The sequence below is a fragment of the Oncorhynchus keta genome, chromosome 4 (genome assembly GCF_023373465.1).
Source record: "Oncorhynchus keta strain PuntledgeMale-10-30-2019 chromosome 4, Oket_V2, whole genome shotgun sequence".
Taxonomy (NCBI): Eukaryota; Metazoa; Chordata; class Actinopteri; order Salmoniformes; family Salmonidae; genus Oncorhynchus; species Oncorhynchus keta.
In genome coordinates, this window is record NC_068424.1 from 49,512,956 (window position 1) to 49,538,688 (window position 25,733).

The following is a 25,733-nucleotide window of genomic DNA, read 5'->3' on the forward strand; positions in this document are numbered from 1 at the left end:
CAGTGGAGCTGGTCGAAATGTTCAAGTTCCTCGGTGTCCAAATCACTAAAGACTAAAAATGGTCCACTCACACACGCACAGATGGGAAGAATCCAGGTGAAAGCTATGATCCCTTATTGATGTCACCTGTTAAATTCACTTCAATCCTTGTAGATGAAGGAGAGGAGACAAGTTAATCCATTGTGACATGGATTCTGTATGTGCCATTCAGAGGATGAATGGACAAGACAAGATTTATGTGACTTTGAAAAGTAGCTGATTTGTGTGTAAAGGGTTGCTGGGTTTTTCCACACTCAACAGTTTCCTGTGTATCAGGAATGGTCCACCACCCAAAGGACATCCAGCCAATGGCAGGACAGTGGTCGAAAATGTCATTGATGAAAGAAGACAAATGGAGACTGACACATTGTGCAGAGCTACAGACGGGCTTGACTTCGCACAACTTGAGTTTGTCAACCCAAGACCCATAAAAGAATACACGACTTGTCGTACCTCGACACGAACGGGGTACGGCAGCCGACAAGAAACCGCGGTTGCAGTGGGCTACAGAACGAAAACAATGGACATTGAAGAACTGGAAAAACATTGCCTGGTCTGATGAATCCCGGTTCCTGCTGTTTCACGCTGATGGAAGGATAGCGTACGGGGAAAACCACGAGTACATGCATCCATCATGCCGCGTGTCAACATTGCAGGCTGGTGGGGGTGTAATAGCGTGGGGTGTGTTTTCATGGCACACGTTGAGCCCCTTAATAAAAGTGGAGAAACGTTTGAATGCCACAGGATATCTGAACATCATTGCCAATCAGATGCATCCCTTCATGGCAGCAGTGTATCCATTTTTGAAAGTATTTTTTCAGCAGGATAATGCCCCATGCCACAAGGCTAGGATTGCCCAGGAATGGTTCTCACGAACATGACCGTGAATTCAGCTTCCTGCAGTGGCCTGCCCAGTCACCAGATCTCAATCCAGTTGAGCATCTGTGGGATGAGACGGAACGAGCTATTCGGAGTAGAGATCCACTACCAGCCAACTTGATACAACTGTGGGAAGCATTGGCGTCAACATGGACCAGCATCCCTGTGGAGCGCTTTCGATGACTTGTGGAGTCCAAGCCCTGACGAACTGAGGCTGTTCTGAGGACAAAAAGGCGTGCAACTCAATATTAATAGGGTGTTCCTAATGTTATGTGCACGTCGTGTGTATCAGGCGTTGTGAAAGGAAGGCCCAGAAAATTGCTCAAGACTCCAGTCACCCAAGCCAAGACTTCTCTTTGCTTCCGCACGGCAAGAGGTAACGGTGCATCAGGTCTGACACTAACAGGCTCCTGAACAGCTTCCAATCCCGAGCATTAAGACTGCTAAATATCTAACAGAATAGCCACACAGATTTTTTGTATTTTTTATTTATTTAACTAGGCAAGTCAGTTAAGAACAAATTCTTATTTACAATGACGGCCTACTGGGGAACAGTGGGTTAACTGCCTTGTTCAGGGGCAGAACAACAGATTTTTACCTTGTCAGCTCTGGAATTCAATCTAGCAATGCACACTCACGCACTCTGACACACCAACACACACATGACATGTTTTTGTGGAAATTCTTACACAGGGACACTCCAAGTCAATCTTAATATTAATCATTGTTTCTTCGTCAGGGCGGTGGAGATGTTCCATCCAACTCAATGTACCATAGTAGACATGTCAATCAGGAGCTCTGCTTGGGCAGATCCAGCAGTTGTCTTATCTACGGCTATACACAGTCAAGTTATGTTTGCATGATTTAGCATAACGAATGAATCATTACCGCTTTGTTTCATAACATGTGACCGACCAATACTGGTTCATAACATGTGACCGACCAATACTGGTTCATAACATGTGACAGACCAATACTGATTCATAACATGTTACAGACCAATACTGGTTCATAACATGTGACCGACCAATACTGGTTCATAACATGTGACAGACCAATACTGGTTCATAACATGTTACAGACCAATACTGGTTCATAACATGTGACAGACCAAACTGATTCATAACATGTGACAGACCAATACTGGTTCATAACATGTGACAGACCAATACTGGTTCATAACATGTGACAGACCAATACTGGTTCATAACATGTGACAGACCAATACTGGTTCATAACCTGTGACAGACCAATACTGGTTCATAACATGTGACAGACCAATACTGGTTCATAACATGTGACAGACCAATACTGGTTCATAACATAAGACCAATACTGGTTCATAACAGACCAATATACTGGTTCATAACATGTGACAGACCAATACTGGTTCATAACATGTGACAGACCAATACTGGTTCATAACATGTGACAGACCAATACTGGTTCATAACATGTGACAGACCAATACTGGTTCATAACATGTGACAGACCAATACTGGTTCATAACATGTGACAGACCAATACTGGTTCATAACATGTGACAGACCAATACTGGTTCATAACATACTGGTTCACAGACCAATACTGGTTCATAACATGTGACAGACCAATACTGGTTCATAACATGTGACAGACCAATACTGGTTCATAACATGTGACAGACCAATACTGGTTCATAACATGTGACAGACCAATACTGGTTCATAACATGTGACAGACCAATACTGGTTCATAACATGTGACAGACCAATACTGGTTCATAACATGTGACAGACCAATACTGGTTCATAACATGTGACAGACCAATACTGGTTCATAACATGTGACAGACCAATACTGGTTCATAACATGTGACAGACCAATACTGGTTCATAACATGTGACAGACCAATACTGGTTCATAACATGTTACAGACCAATACTGGTTCATAACATGACAGACCAATGGTTCAGACCAATAACTGACAGACCAATTCATAACATGTGACAGACCAATACTGGTTCATAACATGTGACAGACCAATACTGGTTCATAACATGTGACAGACCAATACTGATAACATGTGACAGACCAATACTGGTTCATAACATGTGACAGACCAACTGGTTCATATGTGACAGACCAATACTGGTTCATAACATGTGACAGACCAATACTGGTTCATAACATGTGACAGACCAATACTGGTTCATAACATGTGACAGACCAATACTGGTTCATAACATGTGACAGACCAATACTGGTTCATAACATGTGACAGACCAATACTGGTTCATAACATGTGACAGACCAATACTGGTTCATAACATTTGACAGACCAATACTGGTTCATAACATTTGACAGACCAATACTGGTTCATAACATTTGACAGACCAAAACCTCACAAGGCTTCTTCTTTCTAAGCTGAGACCTTGAAACTGAGATATATTTCGTTCTCTAAACAAGGTTCTGGGCGTACTGCCAAATTGCAGCTAGTGATGAGTGAGGATTGTTCATTCAGCCAGTTGCATGAACATATAAATTGGTTTATAGAACAGCACTTGAATAGAAGACAGAAATTAGTTATCAGAAAAGCACAAACATTGGAATTATCATTACATATGCACACACATTTATACTGACTCTACACACACTCACATACAATCTTAAGGGTATTAAATCAACTATATTTATAAAGCCCTTTTTACAACAGCAGATGTTACAAAGTGCTTATACAGAAACCCAGCCTAAAACCTCAACCAGCAAGCAATGCGGATGTAGAAGCAGGGGTAGGGGAGTGTCTGTTGAATTAAACAATAGCCTGTGGCACTGCAACAGTTGATGGGCCTGTAGTTTCTTATTCCAGATTGTACATTTCTTATTGGTAGCTGTTCACTCTTGAGGGGCTGGCTCTGGCTGAAATAGTGTACACAATCACTTCTCAATCAATTACTTTTTCTATAGAAGCCAACGTTGTAGCCTACCATAGGCAAAGTCGGCGAACTGCGAGTTTTTATTACATTAGTTAAATAACACTATAAACAATATTGATGGTACTCTGGTTCTGCGTCTCTCTACCGAATAGCTCTGTGCACACAGCGTCTAGCGTCCAGCGCTCTGATTGGTCCTGGGAGCTCCAGAGCGACGCGACGCTTTGGGAAACAGTGGCGCAGAGAGAGACGAGCTGTAGCGTAGCCTAGGTACCAGCACCGGAGGAGACCGGATAGAAAGTGATGTGATCTGATACGGGTAGCTTCGTGAGGACTCGCGCTTACAAAGTGGGGATCACTTCTCTGTTCTATATCAGTGTCGTCGTTTAGGCGGTGGCATAGAAGCACGATTGTCAAACGCGGTGAGTGAATTAATGTACATAAAATGTTGTGGTTGTGGCTGCGTTGCGCCGTTCGCCTTTCAGCGCGGTGATGTGATGGGGAGAATCTTGGGTGGGAGAGAGACAACAGAAGATGTACTGCGTCTGTTATTGACACTGCCTTTGCAGCTTGTTTTCGGAATTGACAACAGATTGACGATCCTTCTTGCAATATAGGACGTTCCTGCTGGATTTAAATTGAAATCGGTGAGGCTGCAAGGATGATCGTAAGGATAGAAATGTAGACTGCTGTATCCTACAACGCACGTTAACGGAATGCAAAGGTACTCCACCCGTTTAGAGACGTCTCCTTGACATGGTTATAAGTTCGACGGTTCTGTAGCCTATTATTGACGCGTTATGTTGGTGGCATATGTACAGCACAAGTATCATTTATTATTAGGTAACAATCCAATTATTAGCTTACAACACTTTTTAAACTAAGGCCTACATTCAAGGCCTACACAAATTCCATTAAAGTGCTTTCTGTCTTAATATTTCTTAACTGGAGTGGGCCCAAGCCTGTTTCAGTAATATCGGCTACAGTACAGATCTATCAAGACAGTGTTTGAGGTGACTATGTTAAATATTCATATGGATGCCACAACAGCATCTGTTCATCACAGTGTGTGAACGACATCACAACACCACTCTCTTTCCTATTTGGATTGAGATGTGCTATGCGTGTGTGTTGCTCTTCGGTCACACTGTGGCCGAGCTGTGAGAACTCACCTACTGAACCAACCTGTGACCTGCTTGAGTCGTGAGTGCCGCTCTGACACTAGTGGCTCACCAGAATGTCAATATGTAGAGGATACTAGACGGTATCACCTCCAGTAGAGTGAACGATTGGTTATTCTCTCAACTCCAGATCCTGATTATTCCTACAGTTACACTTTGAGGGTTGGTTTCCCAGACACAGATTAACCTTAGTCCTGGACTAACCTTAGTCCAGGACTAAGCTTCATCTGTGTCCGGGGAACAGCCCCTGAATCTTGTAGACATTTCTCAGCTGTTTAAAATGACACCTTTAGTTGACTTCCTGTCATATGGGTTGTATAGTACCATGTTTGGCAAGGTCTCATGAATGACCTACAGTGTTGGGAACACAAAGATGTGTGTGTCCCAGGACAGCAGCTGAGCTGAGTGGCGATGTGAGCTCAACATCCCTGCTGAAAATCGCTGTGTCATTGTCTTCTCTCTCTCTCTCTCTCTCTCTCTCGCTCTCTCTCTCTCTAATAACATATATCTCTCCCCTATTTGTCTCGTGCCATTCTGCTAATTGAGACATGCAGCATCAGGAATAACACACAATCTCAGTATGGATCTAGTACCTCTCTCCATCTCTGAGATTTATGCAAAGCAGGCATTTGAGCATTTGCATATTGGACAGTTGTTACCTTATCAACTGCTTCCTTGTCATTTTTGGTGTTTTGCCCAGGACAGGGTATTTATGCTGTTCACGGCAGTTTTGCTTACTGGTGGAAATGGTGGGAAGAATGCATAGTGAGAGAAATGTCAAAAACTGTCCTGAAATCAGTAGCTGCAGGTATAATGTAACTTCGCAGAGAGAGACTTAATGTCCTTATGAGGACATGTTTTGTGTAAAATACAATATATTTACAAAACTATGCGGGAACCCCTTCAAATTAGTGGATTCGGCTATTTCAGCCACACCTGTTACTGACAGGTGTATGAAATCGAGCACACCGCCATGCAATCTCCATAGCGAAACATTGGAAGTAGAATGGCCTTACTGAAGAAATCAGTGACTTTCAACGTGGCATCGTCATAGGATGCCACCTTTCCAACAAGTCAGTTCGTCAAATTTTTGCCCTGCTAGAGCTTCCCCGGTCAACTGTAAGTGCTGTTATTGTGAAGTGGAAATGTCTAGGAGCAACAACGGCTCAGCCGCGAAGTGGTAGGCCACATAAGCTCACAGAACTGCGAGTGCTGTCCTCGGTTGCAACACTCACTACTGAGTTCCAAACTGCCACTAGAAGCATCATCAGCGCAAGAACTCTTCGTTGAGCAGCTGCACACAAGAGCACCATGCACAATGCCAAGTGTAGGCTGGAGTGGTGTAAAGCTCGCCGCCATTGGACTTTGGAGCAGTGGAAACGTGTTCTCTGGAGGGATTAATCACGCTTCACCGTCTGGAAGTCCGACGGACAAATCTGGGTTTTGGCGGATATCAGGTGAACGCTACCTGCCCAATGCATAGTGGCTACTGTAAAGTTTGGTGGAGGAGTAATAATGGTCTCGATGATTCTGGGGAAAGCCCCTTTGGTTCAGCATGACAATGCCCCCATGCACAAAGCGAGGTCCATACAGAAATGGTTTGTCAAAATTGGGGTGGAAGAACTTGACTGGCCTGCACAGAGCCCTGACCTCAACCCCATCGAACACCTTAGGGATTAATTGGAACTCCGACTGTAAGCCAGGCCTAATTGCCCAATATCAGTGCCTGACCTCACTAATGTTCTTGTGGCTGAATGGAAGCAAGTCCCCGCAGCAATGTTCCAACATCTAGTGGAAAGTCTTCCCAGAAGAGTGGAGGCTGTTATAGCAGCAAAGGGGGGAACAACTCCATATTAATGCCCATTATTTTGGAATGAGACGTTCGACAAGCAGGTGCCCACATACTTTTGGTAATGTAGTGTATCTGGTAAAAGTGTAGTTTACAGTATGTCTACAGGTAGTCTACAATAGTCTACTGATTGACCTTGTTGACATAATTTGTGCCATCTCTGAAAGAGGGAGAAGGAGAGAGCGGGAGGGAAGAGTTCCAGAAGCCCTACAGGTGCTCTCTGTCACCAAAACAACACCCAGAGAAGGGATAAAGGGCCCTCATGAGAAAGTGCATTGTGTGGGGATATTTTCTCTTAAAAGGACCTCTCTCTCTTTTTCCAAGGGCTTGTCTTGTTGTCAAATCTGCTGTGCCTATGTTTTCCACCTTTTTGTTTGTTTACACTGTGTGTGTGTGTGTGTGTGTGTGTGTGTGTGTGTGTGTGTGTGTGTGTGTGTGTGTGTGTGCGTGCGCATACATACGTTGGTGAGGAGTATGATTGAATTGAAGAACCGAGTATAGTAAAACCTGAATTGACAATGATACTCCCTAGTCACCCCCCTCTCTCTCTCTTTTTCTCTGTCTGTGTCCATCTGGCTTTTCTAACACAGAGCTGAGACCCAGGGAGATGAAAGGGTCAGATAGAGAGTAGGACCTGCTCTGCAGCATGTCAGCATCTTGATCTAGCATAGGTATATGTTCCAACAGCATTCGCCTTGGCATGGTGCTTCGGTTGTGGAGTGATACATTTACAGCGCTAAGCCTCATGATTGCCAAGCATGTCCAGAAAATAAAACCCAGGTTCCAGGCTTGGCACTGTGTTTTCAACTGACATATTGACCAGATTGAGAAAGAGGGAGACGGAGGGTGTTGCTGTATTGGGCCACAGTTACAAAACACATGGCAGAGTGCGTCAATAAAACCTTTCGCTATTGGTTCGATGGGTTGCCAGAATGTTGAACAAAGCTTTTAATTCCGTGCTAGTGCCATGGCAACAGATCAATGCCAGTGAACCTGATGGTCTGTAGGACTTTATGGAGCCATACGGAGTGTCTTTACTCATGTGTGCTTCCCATTTAGACTGGCAAAGTCATATGCTGCCTTGTCTTGTGTTTTACTCCTTATACCTCCAACTCAGTCCTGTGATCCTCCTAACTCATCACACATGGAGAAGACGTGACTCAGGCCAAGTTTCCTTCAAGCACTGTGGTGGATAATGGAACGACATCACCAGTATCAGATGTCAAATTCCTATGAGAGCTTGGAGCTGGTGTGTGTGTGTGAGGGGGGCACACACACTCTTTTTCATAGCAGGTTAGGGGACTGAGGTTAAGGTCAGGAACAGGGTTAGGGTTAGCGAAAATGCTCTCCTAACCTGTTACGAAAATCTTTATATCAAAGGGGGCGTAAAAATAGTGTGTTTGTGTGTGTGTGTGTGTGTGTGTGGTACCCCTAGTGAGCCCTTCTTTCTTCTCTCTAGGTTTGCAGGGATTCCCTCTTCAGTTGACCTCTTAACCTCTCGTCACTCATGATGTCCGTCCACACACCCCAGCTCTCCCGCAGTGGCTCCTCCCCTTCTTCTGTAGGCTTGGCCAATCGCAGCGGTCCCCCTGCCGCCCCTGCCGCCCCTCCCACCTCCCTCAGCCTGCGCTCCTCCTACAATCAACTCCTGGGCCATGACATCATAAAGGAGTCCCCTACCGCCATGGAAACGGGGAGTTCCGCCACTTTACCCAAGAGTCGCCATAGATATGCCATGACCAGTGTGCATAGCGCCATGGGACTGAGCGGCAGACGCCTCCCCACCAAGTCCTCTTCATCCTCTGCTCTCTACTCCTCCTCCTCTTCCTCATTCTTCTCCACCAACCCCAAGCTGGCAAAGGATGGTGCCAACCTGCAGCGGAAGGCCGAGACACAGCAACAGGAGCAGAGTAAAACCAACACAGAGGTCAAAGAGCAGGATGACATCATCACCCCCATACACAGCTCTGATTGGATGGAGGGGGAGAACTCACAGGACCCGCCTGCATTCTGTCGGAGGACAAAGAGCTTTCTAGAGTTCCACGAAAAGGAAGAGGACCCACCCAGTGGAGGAAACAAAGAGGAAGACTCTCCTGGTGGAGGCAATAAGGAAGAAGATCTTCCCAGCAAGGAAGAGGAGGAAGAGGATGAGAAGCACCCCTGCCCTGAGAAAGACCAGGTCAGCCCGGATAAAGACAGAGAGAGAACGGAGGAGGAGAAACAGACCCCAAAACAGGAGGATTACAAAGAGGAAGAGGATGCCACTCCAACTGCTGCACAGCCTCTACTACAGGGGGTCCCCTCTCCCGCCATCTCTCCCCTAAACAATCTCAGCTGGGCCCAAGAGAACAAGATCCAGAGTTGCCCCCCACTTCAGGGCAGAGAGGAGGCCCTAACCCAGGCCCAGGGTCACCCACACAGCGTTGAGACGCCCCCAAACTCCCCCGAAGTGCACAGGCTCCCCCGCCCAGAGTGATCATGGTGGAGCTGCACGCCAACAATGAGAACCCGTACCTCCACCGCCCCCCCTCTGCACCCCATAAGCAGCCCAGGGGGGAGGAGAGCACCCCTCTTCTGCTCCAGACCCCCCCATCATCCTTCAGCCCGGACCCAGAGAGAGGAGCTCCTAAGCTGGGTAGTCTAGGTACGAAATTGGAGTCTCCCCTGGAGGATGAGGACTCCAGCTGGACCACCCTGTCCCAAGAGAGCCCCTCCCCTCAGACCCCACAAGAAATAGGTGAGAGGATTAGACACCTTCTGATTAGCTGGCTGGCTGACTGATTGTCTGTCAGCAACACGTGACAATGGAGAGCCCTCAGAACAAGTTGGTCGGGGCGTGGGGGGGTTGAGATTCACCGAGAGAGCGAGCAGAAGAAGAGAGAGTAGTGAGACATGAAGAGATGACAGTTGAGAGAAATGGAGGAAAGGGTAGAGAGAGAGGGGCAAAGAGAGGAGAAGGAGAGAGGTAAAAGAGGAGAGAGAGAAGGGTGAAAAAGAGGAGAGGCATAGAGAGAGGTAAAGAGTGGAGAGGGAAAGAGAGAGGACAGGGGGGAGAGGAAGAGAGAGAAAAGTCAAGAGAGGACAAAGGCCTCCCTGTGGGTGCTAATACAGAGATTAGGGTTGCTATGGCAACAGAACAGGATGACCACCTCAGAATTTACCTAGACAACCGTCTGTGTATTTGACCTAGACAACCGTCTGTGTATTTGAGTGTGTCTAAGTTGTGTCAGTGTGCACTTTAGTATACGTGTGTATGCTTATCTGTGTATTTCTTAACCTATCCGATTCAGTTTTCCAGCATGTCTGTGGCTACAGGTGAATTTTGTGTGTGTGTGTGTGTTGTATTAGTGTGTGCGCGTATGTTTGTTACTGTCTGTTGGTGTATTAATGTGTGTGTGTGTGTGTGTGTGTGTGTGTGTGTGTGTGTGTGTGTGTGTGTGTGTGTGTGTTATACAGCAGATGTGTGGGGTGAGGGGGACCTTCCCCCAGGCTGGCGTGAGGTCACAAACATATCAGAGGTCTACTTCTGGCATGTCCCTACTGGCACCACCCAGTATGACCGCCCTGTCTCCACCACCAACGAACACACACACCTCCACTCACTCCCTGACTCACAGCAGGGCGACACAGTCAGCCTGAGACCGCTCAGCGAGGTGAGGCTGGACACACATACACACACACCGTACTGTCTGTACACACACACACACACACACACACACACACACACACACACACACACACCACACACACACTTGCTCTGAGTCCTGTGCCTCGAGTTCCTCTGATAAAGTCATATGTCTCTCTTTCTCTCTCTCTTTCGCTCTTTCTATTTCTCTTTCTCGCTATCTCTCTCCTTCTCTTTTCCCCTCTCTCTTTATTTCTTTCTTTCTCTCTCTCTCTCTCTCTCTCTCTCTCTCTCTCTCTCTCTCTCTCTCTCTCTCTCTCTCTCCTTCTCTCTCTCTCCGTCTCTCTCCTTCTCTCTTTCTCTCTCTCTCCTTCTCTCTTTCTCTCTCTCTCTCCCTCTCCCTCTTTCTCTCTCTCTTTTCCCTTCTCCTTCTCTCTGCAGCGTCCCAGCAGTTTGGTATCAGACAGTTCAGTGGAACCTGTGCCCTCTCCCTCCGGCTCCTCCTCCTCCTCTCCCTCTGATGTCATTCTGCCTGTCCGAGGCTTTGACAACACCACCTGCACTGTCAGTATAAGACAACACACTACGAATGGCAGCACTTACACAGGCTCAGAATTGACTGAAATCATATGTGTGCCTTAAATATCAGGATATGTAATAGATAATAAAAACGAATCAATATTGCTCATATAAAATATTAATCGGATATGACTGTGCCCTCTCTCTCTCTCTCTCTCTCTCTCTCTCTCTCTCTCTCTCTCTCTCTCTCTCTCTCTCTCTAGGAGCTGAAGGACTACCCAGTGTATCCTGACCCCAGCCTGAAAGCTTTTGAAGGAGCTACTCTCCGTTACGCCTCACTGAGACTGCAGTAAAACACACATCACAAAAAATACACTCACCCAAACACACACCATAAAACACCCAAACACACACCATAAAACACCCAAACACACACCATAAAACACCCAAACACACACCATAAAACACCTAAACACACACCATAAAACACCCAAACACACACCATAAAACACCCAAACACACATCATAAAACACCCAAACACACACCATAAAACACCTAAACACACACCATAAAACACCCAAACACACACCATAAAACACCCAAACACACACCATAAAACACCCAAACACACACCATAAAACACCTAAACACACACCATAAAACACCCAAACACACACCATAAAACACCCAAACACACACCATAAAACACCCAGACACACACCATAAAACACCCAAACACACACCATAAAACACCCAGACACACACCATAAAACACCCAGACACACACCATAAAACACCCAAACACACACCATAAAACACCCAGACACACACCATAAAACACCCAGACACACACCATAAAACACCCAGACACACACCATAAAACACCCAAACACACACCATAAAACACCCAAACACACACCATAAAACACCCAAACACACACCATAAAACACCCAAACACACACCATAAAACACCCAAACACACACCATAAAACACCCAAACACACACCATAAAACACCCAAACACACACCATAAAACACCCAAACACACACCATAAAACACCCAAACACACACCATAAAACACCCAAACACACACCATAAAACACCCAGACACACACCATAAAACACCCAGACACACAACATAAAACACCCAAACACACACCATAAAACACCCAGACACACACCATAAAACACCCAGACACACACCATAAAACCCCAAACACACACCATAAAACACCCAGACACACACCATAAAACACCCAGACACACACCATAAAACCCCCAGACACACACCATAAAACACCCAGACACACACCATAGAACACCCAGACACACACCATAAAACACCCAAACACACACCATAAAACACCCAAACACACACCATAAAACACCCAAACACACACCATAAAACACCCAAACACACACCATAAAACACCCAAACACACACCATAAAACACCCAAACACACACCATAAAACACCCAGACACACACCATAAAACACCCAGACACACAACATAAAACACCCAAACACACACCATAAAACACCCAGACACACACCATAAAACACCCAGACACACACCATAAAACCCCCAAACACACACCATAAAACACCCAGACACACACCATAAAACACCCAGACACACACCATAAAACCCCAGACACACACCATAAAACACCCAGACACACACCATAAAACCCCCAGACACACACCATAAAACACCCAGACACACACCATAAAACACCCAGACACACACCATAAAACACCCAAACACACACCATAAAACACCCAAACACACACCATAAAACACCCAAACACACACCATAAAACACCCAAACACACACCATAAAACACCCAAACACACACCATAAAACACCCAAACACACACCATAAAACACCCAAACACACACCATAAAACACCCAAACACACACCATAAAACACCCAAACACACACCATAAAACACCCAGACACACACCATAAAACACCCAGACACACACCATAAAACACCCAGACACACACCATAAAACACCCAAACACACACCATAAAACACCCAAACACACACCATAAAACACCCAAACACACACCATAAAACACCCAAACACACACCATAAAACACCCAAACACACACCATAAAACACCCAAACACACACCATAAAACACCCAGACACACACCATAAAACACCCAGACACACACCATAAAACACCCAAACACACACCATAAAACACCCAAACACACACCATAAAACACCCAAACACACACCATAAAACACCCAAACACACACCATAAAACACCCAAACACACACCATAAAACACCCAAACACACACCATAAAACACCCAAACACACACCATAAAACACCCAGACACACACCATAAAACACCCAAACACACACCATAAAACACCCAAACACACACCATAAAACACCCAAACACACACCATAAAACACCCAGACATACACCATAAAACACCCAGACACACACCATAAAACACCCAGACACACACCATAAAACACCCAAACACATTTCCCAGACATTCAGTAAAGCCTGTATTTCTGGTTGGCCCATTATCACATTTCTCCTTGCATTTTAACACTTTGCTGGTGTCTTTGCTCATGGTTGCCTCTCCCTCTGTAGCCCTTCCCAGTTAGATACAGTGGACCTCAACAGTGCCTGTACTGACCCAGAGGGACAGGTGAGAATTTATTTAAAAAATATATATATTTTTTTATTTCAACTTTATTTAACCAGGTAGGCTAGTTGAGAACAAGTTCTCATTTGCAACTGTGACCTGGCCAAGATAAAGCATAGCAGTGTGAACAGACAACACAGAGTTACACATGGGAGTTACACTTAACGTAGGAGACACTGCTAGCTAGCCAACAGCTAGCCAACGTCTACTGAATAGAACTTCCGCACTCAACAACCCGGTCGCATTCCGCTTCGCTCCACAGGTAGTATCACATTTTCATTTAATTTCATTACAGCACAACGGTTTGATTTGTTTGATCGTAGCTAGCTACATAGCTAGCTACATAGCCGTCTGTGTATCAAAGATAATTGTGTAGTCTAGAGCGATTTTCTAGGTTAGCTAGCCAGCTATTGTCGTTCTTTTAACGCAACGTAACGTAATCAACACTGCTAGCTAGCCAGCTAGCCCCCGAATAGCAGCACTGTAGAAACTATTACACTCAACGGAACGACTTGATTAGTGTAGTGTCAACAACGCAGCCACTGCCAGCTAGCCTACAAAGTCAACAACGCAGCCACTGCCAGCTAGCCTACTTCAGCAGTACTGTATCATTTTAATCATTTTAGTCAATAAGATTCTTGCTACGTAAGCTTAACTTTCTGAACATTCGAGACGTGTAGTCCACTTGTCATTCCAATCTCCTTGCATTAGCGTAGCCTCTTCTGTAGCCTGTCAACTATGTGTCTGTCTATCCCTGTTCTCTCCTCTCTGCACAGACCATACAAACGCTCCACACCGCGTGGCCGCGGCCACCCTAATCTGGTGGTCCCAGCGTGCACGACCCACGTGGAGTTCCAGGTCTCTGGTAGCCTCTGGAACTGCCGATCTGCGGCCAACAAGGCAGAGTTCATCTCAGCCTATGCCTCCCTCCAGTCCCTCGACTTCTTGGCACTGATGGAAACATGGATCACCACAGATAACACTGCTACTCCTACTGCTCTCTCTTCGTCCGCCCACGTGTTCTCGCACACCCCGAGAGCTTCTGGTCAGCGGGGTGGTGGCACCGGGATCCTCATCTCTCCCAAGTGGTCATTCTCTCTTTCTCCCCTTACCCATCTGTCTATCGCCTCCTTTGAATTTCATGCTGTCACAGTTACCAGCCCTTTCAAGCTTAACATCCTTATCATTTATCGCCCTCCAGGTCCCCTCGGAGAGTTCATCAATGAGCTTGATGCCTTGATAAGCTCCTTTCCTGAGGACGGCTCACCTCTCACAGTTCTGGGCGACTTTAACCTCCCCACGTCTACCTTTGACTCATTCCTCTCTGCCTCCTTCTTTCCACTCCTCTCCTCTTTTGACCTCACCCTCTCACCTTCCCCCCCTACTCACAAGGCAGGCAATACGCTCGACCTCATCTTTACTAGGTGCTGTTCTTCCACTAACTTCATTGCAACTCCCCTCCAAGTCTCCGACCACTACCTTGTATCCTTTTCCCTCTCGCTCTCATCCAACACTTCCCACACTGCCCCTACTCGGATGGTATCGCGCCGTCCCAACCTTCGCTCTCTCTCCCCCGCTACTCTCTCCTCTTCCATCCTATCATCTCTTCCCTCTACTCAAACCTTCTCCAACCTATCTCCTGATTCTGCCTCCTCAACCCTCCTCTCCTCCCTTTCTGCATCCTTTGACTCTCTATGTCCCCTATCCTCCAGGCCGGCTCGGTCCTCCCCTCCCGCTCCCCTCCCGCTCCGTGGCTCCGGGCAGCCGAGCGGAAATGGAGGAAAACTCGCCTCCCTGCGGACCTGGCATCCTTTCACTCCCTCCTCTCTACATTTTCCTCCTCTGTCTCTGCTGCTAAAGCCACTTTCTACCACTCTAAATTCCAAGCATCTGCCTCTAACCCTAGGAAGCTCTTTGCCACCTTCTCCTCCCTCCTGAATCCTCCTCCCCCCCTCCTCCCTCTCTGCAGATGACTTCGTCAACCATTTTGAAAAGAAGGTCGACGACATCCGATCCTCGTTTGCTAAGTCAAACGACACCGCTGGTTCTGCTCACACTGCCCTACCCTGTGCTCTGACCTCTTTCTCCCCTCTCTCTCCAGATGAAATCTCGCGTCTTGTGACGGCCGGCCGCCCAACAACCTGCCCGCTTGACCCTATCCCCTCCTCTCTTCTCCAGACCATTTCCGGAGACCTTCTCCCTTACCTCACCTCGCTCATCAACTCATCCCTGACCGCTGGCTACGTCCCTTCCGTCTTCAAGAGAGCGAGAGTTGCACCCCTTCTGAAAAAACCTACACTCGATCCCTCCGATGTCATCAACTACAGACCAGTATCCCTTCTTTCTTTTCTCTCCAAATCTCTTGAACGTGCCGTCCTTGGCCAGCTCTCCCGCTATCTCTCTCAGAATGACCTTCTTGATCCAAATCAGTCAGGTTTCAAGACTAGTCATTCAACTGAGACTGCTCTTCTCTGTATCACGGAGGCGCTCCGCACTGCTAAAGCTAACTCTCTCTCCTCTGCTCTCATCCTTCTAGACCTATCGGCTGCCTTCGATACTGTGAACCATCAGATCCTCCTCTCCACCCTCTCCGAGTTGGGCATCTCCGGCGCGGCCCACGCTTGGATTGCGTCCTACCTGACAGGTCGCTCCTACCAGGTGGCGTGGCGAGAATCTGTCTCCTCACCACGCGCTCTCACCACTGGTGTCCCCCAGGGCTCGGTTCTAGGCCCTCTCCTATTCTCGCTATACACCAAGTCACTTGGCTCTGTCATAACCTCACATGGTCTCTCCTATCATTGCTATGCAGACGACACACAATTAATCTTCCCCTTTCCCCCTTCTGATGATCAGGTGGCGAATCGCATCTCTGCATGTCTGGCAGACATATCAGTGTGGATGACGGATCACCACCTCAAGCTGAACCTCGGCAAGACGGAGCTGCTCTTCCTCCCGGGAAGGACTGACCGTTCCATGATCTCGCCATCACGGTTGACAACTCCATTGTGTCCTCCTCCCAGAGCGCTAAGAACCTTGGCGTGATCCTGGACAACACCCTGTCGTTCTCAACTAACATCAAGGCGGTGGCCCGTTCCTGTAGGTTCATGCTCTACAACATCCGCAGAGTACGACCCTGCCTCACACAGGAAGCGGCGCAGGTCCTAATCCAGGCACTTGTCATCTCCCGTCTGGATTACTGCAACTCGCTGTTGGCTGGGCTCCCTGCCTGTGCCATTAAACCCCTACAACTCATCCAGAACGCCGCAGCCCGTCTGGTGTTCAACCTTCCCAAGTTCTCTCACGTTACCCCGCTCCTCCGCTCTCTCCACTGGCTTCCAGTTGAAGCTCGCATCCGCTACAAGACCATGGTGCTTGCCTACGGAGCTGTGAGGGGAACGGCACCTCAGTACCTCCAGGCTCTGATCAGGCCCTACACCCAAACAAGGGCACTGCGTTCATCCACCTCTGGCCTGCTCGCCTCCCTACCACTGAGGAAGTACAGTTCCCGCTCAGCCCAGTCAAAACTGTTCGCTGCTCTGGCCCCCAATGGTGGAACAAACTCCCCACGACGCCAGGACAGCGGAGTCAATCACCACCTTCCGGAGACACCTGAAACCCCACCTCTTTAAGGAATACCTAGGATAGGATAAAGTAATCCTTCTCACCCCCCTTAAAAGATTTAGATGCACTATTGTAAAGTGGCTGTTCCACTGGATGTCATAAGGTGAATGCACCAATTTGTAAGTCGCTCTGGATAAGGGCGTCTGCTAAATGACTTAAATGTAAATATAAATGTAACATGGAGTAAACAATTAACAAGTCAATAACACAGTAGGAAAAACAAGGGGGAGTCTATATACATTGTGTGCAAAAGGGATGAGGTAGGTGAATAATTACAATTTTGCAGATTAACACTGGAGTGATAAATGATCAGATGGTCATGTACAGGTAGAGATATTGGTGTGCAAAAGAGCAGAAAAGTAAATAAATAAAAACAGTATGGGGATGAGGTAGGTAAAAATGGGTGGGCTATTTACCGATAGACTCTGTACAGCTGCAGCGATCGGTTAGCTGCTCAGATAGCAGATGTTTGAAGTTGGTGAGGGAGATAAAAGTCTCCAACTTCAGCGATTTTTGCAATTCGTTCCAGTCACAGGCAGCAGAGAACTGAAACGAAAGGCGGCCAAATGAGGTGTTGGCTTTAGGGATGATCAGTGAGATACACCTGCTGGAGCGCGTGCTACGGATGGGTGTTGCCATCGTGACCAGTGAACTGAGATAAGGGGAGCTTTACCTAGCATGGACTTGTAGATGACCTGGAGCCATTGGGTCTGGCGACGAATATGTAGCGAGGGCCAGCCGACTAGAACATACAGGTCGCAGTGGTGGGTGGTATAAGGTGCTTTAGTGACAAAACGGATGGCACTGTGATAAACTGCATCCAGTTTGCTGAGTAGAGTGTTGGAAGCAATTTTGTAGATGACATCGCCGAAGTCGAGGATCGGTAGGATAGTCAGTTTTACTAGGGTAAGTTTGGCGGCGTGAGTGAAGGAGGCTTTGTTGCGGAATAGAAAGCCGACTCTTGATTTGATTTTATAATAATAATAATAATAATAATATATGCCATTTAGCAGACGCTTTTATCCAAAGCGACTTACAGTCATGTGTGCATACATTCTAAGTATGGGTGGTCCCGGGGATCGAACCCACTACCCTGGCGTTACAAGAGATGTTTGATATGAGTCTGGAAGGAGAGTTTACAGTCTAGCCAGACACCTAGGTACTTATAGATGTCCACATATTCAAGGTTGGAACCATCCAGGGTGGTGATGCTGGTCAGGCGTGCGGGTGCAGGCAGCGAACGGTTGAAAAGCATGCATTTGGTTTTACTAGCGTTTAACAGCAGTTGGAGGCCACGGAAGGAGTGTTGTATGGCATTGAAGCTCGTTTGGAGGTTAATCACTGATTGTACAAGGTTGGATTTGGTCGAAAACAATGGGATGCTAACCATGCTGTCACCTATCCAGTGTTCACGGAGGGAAGGGAGTGGGGGTGATCTCTTTCTCCGTGGCACTGCCACCTATTGGTCATTTGGTGAACTACTGTCCAGTGCCAAGGCTCTGTGGCTGATTGGGAGGTTTTGGTGCCCCCTGCTGGATTAATGGTGTATGTACATGCTCCCCAACAAAGAAGGAGGGGTGTGTGGTGGGGGAGGCACACATAGTACGTTCATGTTTGATGAGGAGGACGGTTGGTAGTGAGAATGAAGAGAAGGTAAAGAGAGGGAGGAGAAAAAGAGGAGGAAGTGAGGAAGGATAGAGAGAAAACAATTAGGCCGAATGCACCTGTCACCATGCTGACTGGGAATTGCTCTGTTGAACGTGCCACACAACATAATCGGATGATGGAACCATTGAAAAGTGCCGGGTGTGCGCGTGCGTTTCGTGTACATCTGTGTGTGTTGCAGTCTGTGTGCATGTTTGTCCCTGTGTGAGAGTTGGAACAACCGGGGTCTGTCCCTAAAGAGACGATTAATGCGTTGTGGTGCTCTGAGGGACGGCTGGCTCTGGGCTGCGCTGACCCACACAGCCTATTATATTTCATACACTGTCACAATACTCTCTCACTCTCTGCTACCCTCGCTGCATGTACCCTGGACCTTTTACCAATTTAAAGAGAATGTTTTTCTGTGTCAGTGTTGGGGGAGGTGTGCTTTTGTGTGTGTGGTTTTGTATTAGTGTTTATTAATTAATTGCTCCATCTATGTGTGTGTATTTCAGTCATTCCCAGTGCGTTCTCTGGGCTGGGTGGAGATGGCAGAGAGAGACCTGGCAGAGGGGAGGAGCAGTGTGGCTGTCCATCACTGTATCAGGCAGTTGTCGTACTGTAGGAGGGACATACGAGACTCGGCAGGGGTCTGGGGAGAGGTGAGGACCTGTGTGTGTGTGTGGGGGGGGGGGGTGCATGGTGTGTTGCTTCCATCCCTCTCCTCGCCCCAACTTGGCCTTGAACCAGGCAACCGCTGAACACATCAACAACAACTCCCATGAGGCATCATTACATATCGGTCCACAACAGCTGCGGCTCTTGCAGAACAAGTTCAAGGTCTCAGAGCGAGCGACGTTACCGATTGGAAACGCTCTAACGCGCACCGCTAACTAGCTAAACATTTCCCACCGGTTACACAAGCTTGCGTGCGTTCACTTGTGCGTGCGTGTGTGTATGCACTTTGTGACAGTTTTAGGAAGTGCCATACAGATACAATTTGATTGATTGATGTATTGATTGATTGATGTATTGATTGATATATTGATTGACGTATTGATCTATTGATGTATTGATTGATTGATTGATTGATGTATTGATTGATTGATGTATTGATGTATTGAGTGATAGATTGATGCATTGATTAATTGATGGATTAATTGATGTATTGATTGATGTATTGATTGATGGGTCTCGACCCCGCCCTGTGCAACTGGGTACTGGACTTCCTGACGGGCCGCCCCCAGGTGGTGAGGGTAGGCAACAACATCTCCTCCCCGCTGATCCTCAACACGGGGGCCCCACAAGGGTGCGTTCTGAGCCCTCTCCTGTACTCCCTGTTCACCCACGACTGCGTGGCCACGCACGCCTCCAACTCAATCATCAAGTTTGCTGACGACACAACAGTGGTAGGCTTGATTACCAACAACGACGAGACAGCCTACAGGGAGGAGGTGAGGGCCCTCGGAGTGTGGTGTCAGGAAAATAACCTCACACTCAACGTCAACAAAACTAAGGAGATGATTGTGGACTTCAGGAAACAGCAGAGGGAACACCCCCCTATCCACATCGATGGAACAGTAGTGGAGAGGTTGCAAGTTTTAAGTTCCTCGGCATACACATCACAGACAAACTGAATTGGTCCACTCACACTGACAGCGTCGTGAAGAAGGCGCAGCAGCGTCTCTTCAACCTCAGGAGGCTGAAGAAATTTGACTTGTCACCAAAAGCACTCACAAACTTCTACAGATGCACAATCGAGAGCATCCTGGCGGGCTGTATCACCGCCTGGTACGGCAACTGCTCCGCCCTCAACCGTAAGGCTCTCCAGAGGGTAGTGAGGTCTGCACAACGCATCACCGGGGGCAAACTACCTGCCCTCCAGGACACCTACACCACCCGATGTTACAGGAAGGCCATAAAGATCATCAAGGACATCAACCACCTGAACCACTGCCTGTTCACCCCGCTATCATCCGGGAAAGCGAGGTCAGTACAGGTGCATCAAAGCTGGGACCGAGAAACTGAAAAACAGCTTCTATCTCAAGGCCACTGTTAAACAGCCACCACTAACATTGAGTGGCTGCTGCCAACACACTGTCATTGACACTGACCCAACTCCAGCCACTTTAATAATGGGAATTGATGGGAAATTATGTAAATATATCACTAGCCACTTTAAACAATGCTACCTTATATAATGTTACTTACCCTACATTATTCATCTCATATGCATACTTATATACTGTACTCTACATCATCGACTGCATCCTTATGTAATACATGTATCACTAGCCACTTTAACTATGCCACTTTGTTTACTTTGTCTACATACTCATCTCATATGTATATACTGTACTCGATACCATCTACTGTATGCTGCTCTGTACCATCACTCATTCATATATCCTTATGTACATATTCTTTATCCCCCTACACTGTGTATAAGACAGTAGTTTTGGAATTGTTAGTTAGATTACTTGTTGGTTATCACTGCATTGTCGGAACTAGAAGCACAAGCATTTCGCTACACTCGCATTAACATCTGCTAACCATGTGTATGTGACAAATAAAATTTGATTTGATTTGATTTGATTGATACATTGATGTATTGATTGATTGATGTATTGATTGATTGATGTATTGATTGATGTATTGATTGATTGATGTATTGATTGATTGACGTATTGATTGATATATTCATCGTTCCATCAGGGTAAAGGCATGCTGCTGGTGCTCCAGGACCGTGATCTGACCCTGGTCCACCCGGACGACCGCAGCATGCTCCACTCTCAGCCAATCAGCAGCATCCGTGTGTGGGGCGTCGGCCGAGACCATGACAGGTGAGAAAGACAGAGGGACATGTCTTATAGGATAGGTTGAACTTTAATGTCCCCGAGGGGCAAATTGTTTCTCACACAATAAATGTGTGGGAAATACACCATACCCCTGTATTACACCTAGTAGCAAAGCTACTGGATACCCTTTATTACATCTATTCCACCTAGTAGGACACCTTGTGAATACCCTTTATTACATCTATTACACCTAGTGAATACCCTTTATTACATCTATTACACCTAGTGAATATCCTTTATTACATCTATTACACCTAGTAGCACACCTAGTAAATATCCTTTATTACATCTATTACACCCAGTAGCAAAGCTACTGAATATCCTTTATTACATCTATTACACCTAGTAGCACACCTAGTGAATATCCTTTATTGCATCTATTACACCTAGTGAATATCCTTTATTACATCTATTACACCTTGTAGCACACCTAGTGAATACCCTTTATTGCATCTATTACACCTAGTGAATATCCTTTATTACATATATTACACCTTGTAGCACACCTAGTGAATACCCTTTATTACATCTATTACACCTAGTAGCACACCTAGTGAATATCCTTTATTACATATATTACACCTTGTAGCACACCTAGTGAATACCCTTTATTACATCTATTACACCTAGTAGCACACCTAGTGAATATCCTTTATTACATTTATTACACCTAGTAGCACACATAGTGAATACCCTTTATTAAATCAAATCAAATCAAATTTATTTATATAGCCCTTCGTACATCAGCTGATATCTCAAAGTGCTGTACAGAAACCCAGCCTAAAACCCCAAACAGCAAGCATTGCAGGTGTAGAAGCACGGTGGCTAGGAAAAACTCCCTAGAAAGGCCAAAACCTAGGAAGAAACCTAGAGAGGAACCAGGCTATGTGGGGTGGCCAGTCCATCTATTACACATATCCTTTATTACATTTATTACACCTAGTAGTACACTTAGTGAATACCCTTTATTACATATATTACACCTAGTAGCACACCAACTGAATATCCTTTATGACATCTATTACACCTAGTAGCAAAGCTGCTGAATATCCTTTATTACATATTTTACACCTAGTAGCACACCTAGTGAATATCCTTTATTACATCTATTACACCTAGTAGCAAAGCTGCTGAATATCCTTTATTACATATATTACACCTAGTAGCACACCTAGTGAATATCCTTTATTACATCTATTACACCTAGTAGCAAAGCTGCTGAATATCCTTTATTACATCTTTTACACCTAGTAGCACACCTAGTGAATATCCTTTATAACATCTATTACACCTAGTGAATATACTTTATTACATCTATTACACCTAGTAGCAAAGAAGCTGAATATCCTTTATTACATCTATTACACCTAGTAGCACACCTAGTGAATATCCTTTATTACATCTATTACACCTAGTAGCACACCAACTGAATATCCTTTATTACATCTTTTACACCTAGTAGCAAAGCTACTGAATATCCTTTATTACATCTATTACACCTAGTAGCACACCGACTGAATATCCTTTATTACATATATTACATCGAGTAGCACACCTAGTGAATATCCTTTATTACATCTATTACACCTAGTGAATACCCTTTATTACATCTATTACACCTAGTAGCACACCCAGTGAATATCCTTTATTACATCTATTACACCTAGTAGCAAAGCTGCTGAATATCCTTTATTACATCTATTACACCTAGTAGCACACCTAGTGAATATCCTTTATTACATCTATTACACCTAGTAGCAAAGCTGCTGAATATCCTTTATTACATCTATTACACCTAGTAGCAAAAGCTGCTGAATATCCTTTATTACATTTATTACACCTAGTAGCACACCTAGTGAATATCCTTTATTACATCTATTACACCTCGTGAATACCCTTTATTACATCTATTACACCTAGTGAATACCCTTTATTACATCTATTACACCTAGTGAATACCCTTTATTACATATATTACACCTAGTAGAACACCTAGTGAATATCCTTTATTACATATATTACACCTAGTAGCACACCTAGTGAATATCCTTTATTACATCTGTTACATTACACCTAGTGAATATCCTTTATTACATCTATTACACCTAGTAGCAAAGAAGCTGAATATCCTTTATTACATCTATTACACCTAGTAGCACACCGACTGAATATCCTTTATTACATATATTACATCGAGTAGCACACCTAGTGAATATCCTTTATTACATCTATTACACCTAGTGAATACCCTTTATTACATCTATTACACCTAGTAGCACACCTAGTGAATATCCTTTATTACATCTATTACACCTAGTAGCAAAGCTGCTGAATATCCTTTATTACATCTTTTACACCTAGTAGCACACCTAGTGAATATCCTTTATAACATCTATTACACCTACTGAATATCCTTTATTACATCTATTACACCTAGTAGCAAAAGCTGCTGAATATCCTTTATTACATTTATTACACCTAGTAGCACACCTAGTGAATATCCTTTATTACATCTATTACACCTCGTGAATACCCTTTATTACATCTATTACACCTAGTGAATACCCTTTATTACATCTATTACACCTAGTGAATACCCTTTATTACATATATTACACCTAGTAGAACACCTAGTGAATATCCTTTATTACATATATTACACCTAGTAGCACACCTAGTGAATATCCTTTATTACATCTATTACACCTAGTGAATATCCTTTATTACATCTATTACACCTAGTAGCAAAGAAGCTGAATATCCTTTATTACATCTATTACACCTAGTAGCACACCAACTGAATATCCTTTATTACATCTTTTACACCTAGTAGCAAAGCTACTGAATATCCTTTATTACATCTATTACACCTAGTAGCACACCGACTGAATATCCTTTATTACATATATTACACCGAGTAGCACACCTAGTGAATATCCTTTATTACATCTATTACACCTAGTGAATACCCTTTATTACATCTATTACACCTAGTGAATACCCTTTATTAGATCTATTACACCTAGTGAATACCCTTTATTACATCTATTACACCTAGTGAATATCCTTTGTTACATTTATTACACCTAGTAGTACACCTAGTGAATACCCTTTATTACATCTATTACACCTCGTAGCACACCAACTGAATATCCTTTATTACATCTATTACACCTGGTAGCAAAGCTACTGAATATCCTTTATTACATCTATTACACCTAGTAGCACACCTAGTGAATATCCTTTATAACATCTATTACACCTCGTGAATACCCTTTATTACATCTATTACACCTAGTGAATACCCTTTATTACATCTATTACACCTAGTGAATACCCTTTATTACATATATTACACCTAGTAGAACACCTAGTGAATATCCTTTATTACATATATTACACCTAGTAGCACACCTAGTGAATATCCTTTATTACATCTATTACACCTAGGGAATATCCTTTATTACATCTATTACACCTAGTAGCAAAGAAGCTGAATATCCTTTATTACATCTATTACACCTAGTAGCACACCAACTGAATATCCTTTATTACATCTTTTACACCTAGTAGCAAAGCTACTGAATATCCTTTATTACATCTATTACACCTAGTAGCACACCGACTGAATATCCTTTATTACATATATTACACCGAGTAGCACACCTAGTGAATATCCTTTATTACATCTATTACACCTAGTGAATACCCTTTATTACATCTATTACACCTAGTGAATATCGTTTATTACATTTATTACACCTAGTAACACACTTAGAGAATATCCTTTATTACATCTGTTACACCTAGTAGTACACCTAGTGAATACCGTTTATTACATATATTATACCTAGTAGCACACCTAGGGAATATCCTTTATTACATCTATTACACCTAGTGAATATCCTTTATTACAT

The 25,733-nt window shown here is 44.9% G+C and overlaps 3 protein-coding genes across 15 annotated transcripts in view; 2 read left to right on the top strand and 1 right to left on the bottom strand.

The window, feature by feature from the left end:
• The first annotated feature begins 3,952 nt into the window (after positions 1 to 3,952).
• Positions 3,953 to 9,337, top strand: LOC118362160 (amyloid beta precursor protein binding family B member 2-like). Of its 2 annotated transcripts, XM_052508813.1 has the most exons (3): positions 3,953 to 4,253; positions 4,449 to 4,555; positions 8,321 to 9,337. In XM_052508813.1, the coding sequence occupies exon 3, from the start codon at positions 8,369 to 8,371 to the stop codon at positions 9,335 to 9,337; it is 969 nt and encodes a 322-aa protein (XP_052364773.1). In that variant the 5' UTR covers positions 3,953 to 4,253; positions 4,449 to 4,555; positions 8,321 to 8,368. The 2 variants fall into 2 exon arrangements, with proteins under 2 accessions (XP_052364773.1, XP_052364766.1); XM_052508806.1 differs by lacking the exon at positions 4,449 to 4,555 and having other exon boundaries at positions 3,955 to 4,253.
• A 2-nt stretch (positions 9,338 to 9,339) lies between these two features.
• LOC118384020 (amyloid beta precursor protein binding family B member 2-like) overlaps positions 9,340 to 25,733 on the top strand; it is a 76,762-nt gene continuing 60,368 nt past the window's right edge. For 3 of the 4 annotated variants that reach the window (XR_008117241.1, XM_052508719.1, XM_052508746.1), the window contains exons 1-7: positions 9,340 to 9,598; positions 10,318 to 10,514; positions 10,928 to 11,050; positions 11,269 to 11,354; positions 13,639 to 13,696; positions 19,474 to 19,620; positions 21,674 to 21,801. Coding sequence is in view for 3 of the 4 variants with exons in the window: in XM_052508719.1 (XP_052364679.1) it covers positions 9,340 to 9,598; positions 10,318 to 10,514; positions 10,928 to 11,050; positions 11,269 to 11,354; positions 13,639 to 13,696; positions 19,474 to 19,620; positions 21,674 to 21,801 (998 nt within the window). In the remaining variant the exon portion in view is untranslated. The remainder of the gene's footprint in view (positions 9,599 to 10,317; positions 10,515 to 10,927; positions 11,051 to 11,268; positions 11,355 to 13,638; positions 13,697 to 19,473; positions 19,621 to 21,673; positions 21,802 to 25,733) is intronic. The other variant, XM_052508735.1, reaches the window with a different exon arrangement.
• LOC127924226 (uncharacterized) lies at positions 11,324 to 13,645 on the bottom strand. 9 transcript variants are annotated; one of them, XM_052508803.1, is made up of 2 exons: positions 12,814 to 13,645; positions 11,324 to 11,473 (listed from the first exon to the last, which is right to left on the bottom strand). In XM_052508803.1, the coding sequence occupies exons 1-2, from the start codon at positions 13,567 to 13,569 to the stop codon at positions 11,324 to 11,326; spliced, it is 906 nt and encodes a 301-aa protein (XP_052364763.1). In that variant the 5' UTR covers positions 13,570 to 13,645. The 9 variants fall into 9 exon arrangements, 8 of the variants coding, with proteins under 8 accessions (XP_052364763.1, XP_052364729.1, XP_052364752.1 ...); XM_052508769.1 differs by having other exon boundaries at positions 12,770 to 13,645; XM_052508792.1 differs by having other exon boundaries at positions 11,341 to 11,473; positions 12,792 to 13,645.

Coding starts and splice junctions, on each gene's coding strand:
- LOC118362160 (XM_052508813.1), top strand. CDS start 8,369: ATGATGTCCGTCCACACACCCCAGCTCTCCCGCAGTGGCTCCTCCCCT.
- LOC127924226 (XM_052508758.1), bottom strand. CDS start 13,618: ATGAGCAAAGACACCAGCAAAGTGTTAAAATGCAAGGAGAAATGTGAT. Junction 11,650..12,747: donor GTTTTATGGTGTGTGTCTGG/GTGTTTTATGGT, acceptor GTGTGTGTTTAG/GTGTTTTATGGTGTGTGTTT.